General features: G+C 37.0%; 1 protein-coding gene across 1 annotated transcript in view; it reads left to right on the top strand.

Moving 5' to 3' along the window:
* LOC102853315 (ovostatin-like) overlaps nt 1-8,948 on the top strand; it is a 112,699-nt gene that overhangs the window by 68,874 nt on the left and 34,877 nt on the right. Inside the window, exons 20-22 of the mRNA XM_006901757.1 lie at nt 1,355-1,481; nt 1,865-1,983; nt 2,517-2,568. Coding sequence (XP_006901819.1) covers nt 1,355-1,481; nt 1,865-1,983; nt 2,517-2,568 — 298 coding nt within the window. The remainder of the gene's footprint in view (nt 1-1,354; nt 1,482-1,864; nt 1,984-2,516; nt 2,569-8,948) is intronic.

Genomic DNA, 8,948 nt, shown 5'->3' on the forward strand with positions numbered 1-8,948 from the left:
ATCAAGAAAACAAAGATTCTCACCACTGGGCCAATTGGCAGCATCAATATGGATGATGAAGAGATTGAGATAGTTAACAATTTCAGTTTGCTTGGATCCATAGTCAACACTCTTGGTAACAGCAGCCAGGAAATCAAGAGACAAATTGCTTTGGGAAATTCAGCTGTCAGGCACCTCTAAAGAGTACTGAAAACCAATGATGTCAGGCTCGAGACTGAAGTGTGCCTGATCTGCGCTATAGTCTTCATAATTATGTGCTATGCATCAAAGAGCTGGACAGTGAATAGGGATGATAGAAAGAGAATTGATGCCTTTGAGCTGTAGTGCTGGAGAAGAGTGTTGAATATACCATGGAGTACTAGGAGAACAAACAGGTTTGTTCTGGAGAGGGCAAAGCTGGATTGCTCCTTGGAATCAAGGATTCTGAAGCTTTGCCTGACATACTTTGGGCATGTTACAAGGGGGGACCAGTCCTTGAAGAGGGACATCAGGTTTGGGAGAATGGAGGGACAGCACAAGAGAGGAAGACCCTCGATGAGATGGATCGATTCTGTGATTGGGGTGGTGGGAGTGAGAGTGTCGAAGATAGTGAGGTTGGCACAGGATAGAACAGAGTTTAGGGCTTTTGTACATAGGGGCGCTATGAGTCACAAGCGACTTGACGGCACATAACAACAACAATTCAGTTTACCAAAGACCTCTGGTGGGTTAGTGGCGAAGAGCTACTGCACTCTTAACTCACAGGTCTCCACCAAATGCTCAGTGGGAAAAAGAGGAGCAACTCCTCCCTGTTGAGTTCTGGCTCAGTGATATATGACAGTCACAACTCAATTTACCAGACTCTAGCGTTCTCCAGCACCTATATTTTAGGTAAATGAAAAAGAAAGTAATATCTCCTAGGAAAAAAAGTTTCTATTTGCTTGTTTTTTTAATATGTTGTTCTAGATGTTTTACGTGTTATTTGATACACAGCAACTGTGAGTGGTAGATGACAATGACACCAATTTATAAATAATAGGAAATTGAGAGTCATAAGACTTTGTGACAATTCCATCAATCTTGACTGACAAAAATGACGGCTTGTTTTAGTAAAGGTCCCTAAAATAATATGTTATTTCACAAGACCTCAGTAGTGTTTTATTACAAATAATTAGCCAAAGTTAAGAAAGTGGAAAAGGTCAAATGATAGTAATTACATAATTAAATTTGAAAATTTCATCTCGTTTGGGAAGCCATTCTTACCATAGTAGAAAGGATAAAGCAAGAGAATTTCCTTTCTAATATTTTTGACATTCATGGCTGTAATATGTAAATGACAAGAAATAACCAAATTTTCTTTTTCTTTCTCTCACAGGTTAATACTGTACTGAAAGAATCCAGTGCTTACCAAGCCAGAAAGCTTCCAAATAACAATGAGAGTATTTGCGTATGTGGCAATGAGAGAAAATCCTATGCTTGGATGGTTACTCCCCAAACACTGGGTAAAACTTTCAATTACTCTAAATGTTTATAGTCTTGTAAATCCTCCTAAGAGCTTACATTATTCCATTTCTCCATTATAGCCAGTTTACTCATTGCTTCGTGCCAGCAGCTGCCCATTTTCTATTCCTGTTGTTGCTGTCAGCTGTCATGAAATTGACTGGCAACTCACAGGAAGAAACACTGCCTGAGCCTGTTCGTCACAGAATGGGCTGTACATCAGACTGTCATGTTCCATAGAGTTTTCATGGGCTAATTCAGAGAACCAGGTCACAAGACCTTTTTTCTTTGTCTCAGGGCAGAAGCTCAATCTCTGCTTCTTTGAGTCTTCTGCATCAGGACTAGCCCATTGTAACTGTTCCATTTACATTTCCTGCTATTTAAGGTACTGTGGATGTCACTGTTGCTGCTGAAACACTACAGAACAATGTCTGTGAACAGGGATTCTCTAGGGCTTTGGGCACTGAATGGAGGGATACAGTGATCTATCAGTTGCTGGTTGAGGTATGGCCTCAAAGTGAAACTTGTGGGTTTGGGCGGTGGGGGAGGTGAGGGAATCTGTCTGTGTTTTAAAATATTTACCTTTACAAACAGTTTGGAAATGTAAGCATCTCTTTCATATCTCACCCAGTAGGAAGGAGCATTTATTCAGAGGGACAACATAATATTTCAATCATATATATGGGAAGATATGTCAAGGGTAGTTAGTGCTGAGACATTCAGTCATTAGGGAACATTTATATGTTTATATTTACATTATATGTCAAATTTATAATAACCTTAAAAGAGGAAATTCTCAACTTTTAAGGATTTTTAAGAAAACTCTTGCTTTTAATTTTTGAAGCAATTAGCTTATCTGGTAAGCAAAATCAAATGGTTCAATTCTCTACTTTATTGGGCTTAAAAGTTCTTTTATTCTATTTGAAAGACCTTTTGAAGATTATATATTCTTTTCAAACACTATTAAAAACTTATGAGTAGTCTGAATTTACATAAATTTTCATTACTCTTCTTTTTTTTTTCTTTTCAACTACCAGCCTGAAGGTATTGAAAGAGAGATAACACAAGGATCACTTATTTGTACAAGTGGTAAGTAGTTTTTTTACATTGTCTTGCTAGCACTACAACATTGAATAAAACCTTAGCTTATCTTTGTTTTGCAAGTAATATTTGTTGTTTATCTCTTCCAAAACAGAGCTGCTGGGAAAGGTTACGTTACTTTCAGTTAATTTAATTATGTCATAAGCACAAGCAAATTAGAACCTTGAGTTTCGCTCAATGCTTTTCCTTAATCCCTTAGCTTCTTTAACCTTAGCTTAATCCATATCCTTAGCTTCTTTATCCCTTAGCTTCTCCTTATCCAACCCTTGATATCTCCATTAAAAGTTAGTTATGGGAAAACAGTTCATTTTTATTTACACAAAAATAAAGATGAAAATGCAAAAAGGGGAGGGAAACTGGATGGATGGAAAGAGGGTAACGGTGATGGAAAAAGTTAGAGTGCAGACATAATAACAGAGTAATGTATATATATTTGATTTACTCTAAGGTTTTACCTAAAACACAGTACACTTAAAATGTCTTTTTAAAAGACTACAAAAAGAAAAAGAAAGATAAATGAGATACTGACTAGGCATATCTCTAGAAGCTATGTAGATACAGATATCATATATAATGATATATGAATATGATACATATCATAATATATAATGATGTCATATATAAATGGTATAAAATTATTACGTATATTGTTTTCCCTGGAAGCAAGAGCGGCATCCACTTCCAAAATGGCTTGCCTCCGGAAACTCTATGTACAAACAGTGCTCAGGCTGTTCGTTCATAGGATCGCTATGAGTCATCTACGACTCGACGGCATTAAACAACAACAACAACAACAACAACAACAACATATTGTTTTCAGAGAAATGAGTCTGTACCCTCACTATTTCCATCCCATGTGCCCTCTTTCCATCCATCCAGTTTCCCTCCTCTTCTTTTGTGTACATTATTACCATTTTCTATCATACAGTTGATGTTCTCAAGGACCACATTTCCCATGTTGGTTTACATTTTCTAGGACAAACTATTATTTACTGAAAGATGATCTCCAGGATCATAACTAGCTTTTTACTTTCATAATTAACTTTAATAAAGATCTCAAGAGCTGGATAGGGAGAAACCAAGGAATAGAGAATAGGAGCCAGGAAGAAGGATCAGTAGTCAGAAAACATGGACTTGGTGACAGAAATGAGGCTGAGGAAAGAATTATAGAATTCTGCACAACCAATGATTTATTCATGGCAAATGCCTTTTGTAATAAACATAAACACATGTCTATACACATGGATTTCACCTGATTGGATTCACAGGAATCAGATTGATTACATCTGTGGATGGAATTGTTGGGGAACTTCAATACCAGCAATGAAAACTAGGCCAGGTGCTGATTGCAGAATAGACCATCATCTACTCATATCCAAGTTCAAATTAAAGCTAAAGAAGGTCAAATCAAATCCTCAAAGACCAAAATTTCATCTTGAGTCTATCCCACCTGAATTTAAAAAATTTTTAAGCCTTGAACACTTGTTTTAAGCCTTGAACACTAATGAATGAAGACCAGATGAGCTGTGGGAAGATAGCAAGAATATCACCCATGAAGAATGCAAAAGGTCATTATAAAGACAGAGGAAGAAGAAAGGACCAAAATTGGACTATAGTGCTGACAAGCCAAAGCAAAGGGAAGAAATGAAGATGTTAGAGTGCTGAATAGAAGATTTCAAAGGCAGTTCGGAAAGACAAAGCAAAGTATTATAAAGAAATGTGCAAGGAGCTAGAGTTCAAAAATAAAAAATCTTGTTCAGCATTTCTTAAGCTGAGGGAACTAAAGAACACATTCAAGCCTCAAGTTGCAATACTTAAGGATGCTATGGGCAGAATATCGAATGATTCAGGAAGCATGAAAAGAAGATTAAAAGAAGGAATATCCAGAGGTAATGTACCAAAAAGAGGTGGCTGACATAGAAGAATTTCTAGAAACAATGTACGATCAAGAGGCAATAGTGATGAAGGGGATGTTTAGGTTGTTCCGAAGAGTTTGCAAAAAAGAAAATCCCAGGCATTGATGTAGTATCAATTCATATATTTCAACAAAACAGCGGCTTCCCTGAATATGCTCACCAGGTTGTGCCAAGAAATCTGGAGGACAGCTACCTGGCTAATTAACTGAAGAGATCAATATTTTTTTTTTAAAAAAAGATTACTCGACAGAGTATGGAAATAATTGAACAATATCACTAATATCACACACAATAATAAATAAATATTTAATATCAATAAAGAACTATCAGAAATACAAACTGGGTTTAGAAGAGATCATGGCACTAGAGACATTATCGCCAATAATACATGGATCTTGGCAGAAAGTAAAGAGTACCAGAGAAATGTCTATCTGCATTTTATTGACTATGCTAGGGCATTTGACTGTATGGATCACAATAAATTGTGGCTAACCTTGAGGAGAATGGGAATCCCAGAACACTTGATTGTGCTCATGTAAAATCTATGCTCAAACAAGGAAGCAGTCCTCAGAAAAGAGCAAGAAAACACTGCATGATTCAAACTCAGAAAGAAGTGTGTCAGGATTGCATCCTGTTTCCATACCTTTTCAATTTAAATGCAGAACAGACTGTTCAGAAGGCTGGGCTTTATGAGGTGAAATGTGAGATCAGGATTGAAGAAAGCCTTAACAATCTACTTTATGCAGATGACACTACTTTGCTTGCTAAAATTGAGCAGGAACTGAAGGGTTTGCTGCAGAAGGTCAAGGACTATAGTCTTTAATTTGGATTGAAGCTCAACATCAAGAAAACAAAAATTCTTACCACTGGGCCAATTGGCTGCACCATGATGTATGGAGAAGAGATTGAGGTTGTTAACAATTACAGCTTGCTTGGCACCACGATTGACACTCTTGGCACCAGCAGATGGAGAAGAGATTGAGGTTGTTAACAATTACAGCTTGCTTGGCTCACAATCAAACTCTTGGCACTAGCAGTCAGGAAATCGAAAGATGAATTTCACTGGGAAAATCTACTGTCAGGGACCTCTCCAGAGTACTGAGAAGCATTGATGTTAGTCTAGAGACTAAGGTGTGCCTGATCCAAGCCATGGTCTTTGCAATTACTTGCTATGCATTAGAGAGCTGGACAATGACTAAGGACAGCAGAAGAAAAATTGATGTCTTTGAGTTGTAGTGCTGGAGAAGAGTGTTGAACATACCATGGGCAGCCAAGAAAACCAATAGGTTTGTCTTGGAGAGGGTGAAGTCAAGTTTCTCCTTGAAAGCAAGGGTTTTGAAGCTCTGTCTCACATACTTTAGGCACAAGACCAGGAGGGATGGGTTCTTGGAGAAGTACATCATGCTTGGAATGGTGAAGATACAATGCAGGAGAGGAAGACTCCTGATAAGATGGGTTGACATAGTGACCGGGGAAATGGGGGTAAGTGTCAGTGAGACTGGCTTAAGATAGGGCAAGGTTCAGAGATGTTGTATATAAGGTTGCTATGAATTGCAAGTGACTCAACAGCAAATAACAATAGCAACAACATAAAAAGGTAAATTAATCATAAAATGGGCAGACACCTTGAATAAACATTTCACCAAAGAAGACATTGGAATGTAACAAAGAATATATTGAAACCCACTAAATGGTGCTAATCATCATTTGCCATCAGAGGGATGGCACAATGAGATACCATTTCACAGCCACTAAAATGGCTGCAAAGACAGGGAAGAAAGAAAAAAAAAACCTAGATGTCAGAAAAGGCTCTATAGACTGCACTAGAATGTCAAAAAAGCCAAAACAAAGGGAAGAAATGTTGAAATAAACAAGATTAACAGAAGATCTCAAAGAATAGCTCAATAGGACAAAGCAAAGTATTGTAATGAAATGGACAAAGAGCGGGAGATAGAAAATAAAAAGGGAAGAGCTCACTCAGAATTTCTCAAAGTGAAAGGATAGAAAAATAAATTCAAGCCTCAGGTTGCAATAGTGAAAGATGCTATGGACAAAATCTTTAATAATCCAGGTAGATGGAGAAAACATACAGAGTCACTGTACCAAAATGAATTGGTTGAAACGGAATCATTTCAGAAAGTAGAATATGATCAAGAACCAACGAAGAAATTAATGTAGTTAATGAATTAAATTTATTTCATTAATTAATAAATTTAAGCTGTCCTGAAGGAAGGCCCCAGGAATTGATGGAATATCAAATGACACGTTTTAACAAACAAATGCAGCCTTGAACATGCTCACTAGGCTGTATGTAGAAATCTGGAACACAGTTCCAATGCTAACTGACTGGAAGAGATCTGTATTTGTTCTAATTTCCAGAAAAGGTGTCCAACTGAATGTGTAAATTAACAAAAAATATTATTAATACCACATATAAGCAAAATCTTGCTGAAGAGTAACTAAAACCAGCTAGAACCAAACATTAACAGACATTCAAACTGCATTTTTGGGTGTTGGTATTTTTTCCCATTTTCTAATTATTTAACTTTTTTATTATTAATTTTTATTCATTTAGTGTTGTACATTTTCCTCCCTCCTACTTCCTTCCCCCTTTCCCACATTTCTCCTTCCCTTTCTATCTCCCTTCCCATCCCTTTGTCTTATCATTCCCCTAATCCACTTTGTAATGCATGTCTTGCTCTAGATTATTGTCATACATATAATGTTCAACCATTTATTCCTTAAAGACAGTTCTGCCCCTCCTCTGTTCCAACGCAGTGTTCATTATCTATCCACTCTTTTCCCTATTTTCCCCCAACTCCCTATGTTGGTCCTGTCTTATTAAAACCATGCTATGCAGTATTTATTTGTCCTTTTGTGACTGAGATATTTCATGCAACATAAAGTCTAAGCTCACCAGTGTTGTGTAATGCTTTACAAGTTCATTGTTTTTCAAGGCTGTGTAGTAACATTTCAATCTATTCATTTGTTGATGACCAAGCTGCATTTAAAAGAGACCATGCACAACAGATATCATTGTCAATGTATAATGATCTGAAAGCAGAGAATGTCAGAAGGATATCTGTGTTTTATTAACTATTCAGTGTCATTTCATTGTATAGCTCACAACAAACTGGGGATAACATTGAAAAGAATCAGAATCCCAGAACACTTAATTGTGCTCATACAAAACCTATATCTAGACCAAGAAGCTGTTGTCCGAACAAAGGAATATTTGAATAAGGGAAAACTCCATGTAAAATCAGGAAAGGTGTGTGTCAGAGTTGTATCCTTTCTCTATATCTATTTAATCTGTATATTGAATAATAATTCAAGAAGATAAACTTTACAAAGAAGAATGTGGCATCAAGATTGGAAGAAGACTCACCAAAAACCTACATCATAGAGATGTAATGATCTTGCTCGCTAAAAATGAGGAGAACTTAAACACTTTTTACAGAAGCTTAAAGACTATATAGCCTTCAATACTAAGTACATCTTAACATCAAGAAATGAAAATTCTCACCACTGGACCAATAGGCAGCATCATGATAGATGTAGAAAAGCCTGAAGTTGCAAATGATTTACTATTTCTTGGATCCACAATCAATACACTTGTACCAGCAGTCAAGAAATTAAAAAAATGTGTTTTGTTGAGAAAAATCTGCTGTCAAGGACCTCTCCAGAGTGCTAAAGAGAATACAGTCAGTTTAAAGACTAATATGCACCAGATATAAGCCACAGTCTTTTGAATTGTTTGCTATGTATCTGAAAATTGGACATGTATAAGGAAGATAGAAGAAGAATTTATGCCTTTGAGTAGTAGGGTTGGAAAAGAATATTGAATGTCCCATTGACTGTCAAAAGAACAAACCTATATGTCTTTGAGAAAACACAAGCCATGTGCTCCTTAAAGCTAGGATGGAGGAACTTTGGCTTACATACTTTGGGCATGTGTTTAGGAGAAACTAGTTCTTGTGGGGGGGGGGATAGTATGCTTGGAAGGGTGGGGAGGTCAGTGAAAGGGTAGGAGATCCTCAAGAAGAGTATTGACACAATGACTGTAACTGTGGGTCAAGTATGTTGGAGATGATGAGTATGGTGCGGAATAGGGCAGGATTCAGATCTATAGACCCATTGTTCATAGGGAAACTATGAGTCATACTAAATCACCCTTAACAATAGGATGATTTAATATTTGGTGGGGGGAACATAAAGAAAATAACAACTGTTGGTGAGATTGTAGTGAAACTGGAATCCTTATTCCCAGCTGGTGGGAATGTAAAAAGGCAGTTGTAGCAAATGGTAGTGGAAAATTGTGGCAGGTGTTAAAATATATATTGAACTCTGTACCATTGGGGTGCCAAATGTAATAATGGTTAACCATGGTGGACAGTGTTTATTGGAGCTCCCAGATTAAGACATGTTTGGAAGCAGGAGTGGCATTCACTT

This window comes from Elephantulus edwardii, unplaced genomic scaffold (genome assembly GCF_000299155.1).
Source record: "Elephantulus edwardii isolate Elephantulus edwardi_28Jun2011 unplaced genomic scaffold, EleEdw1.0 scaffold00342, whole genome shotgun sequence".
Taxonomy (NCBI): domain Eukaryota; kingdom Metazoa; phylum Chordata; class Mammalia; order Macroscelidea; family Macroscelididae; genus Elephantulus; species Elephantulus edwardii.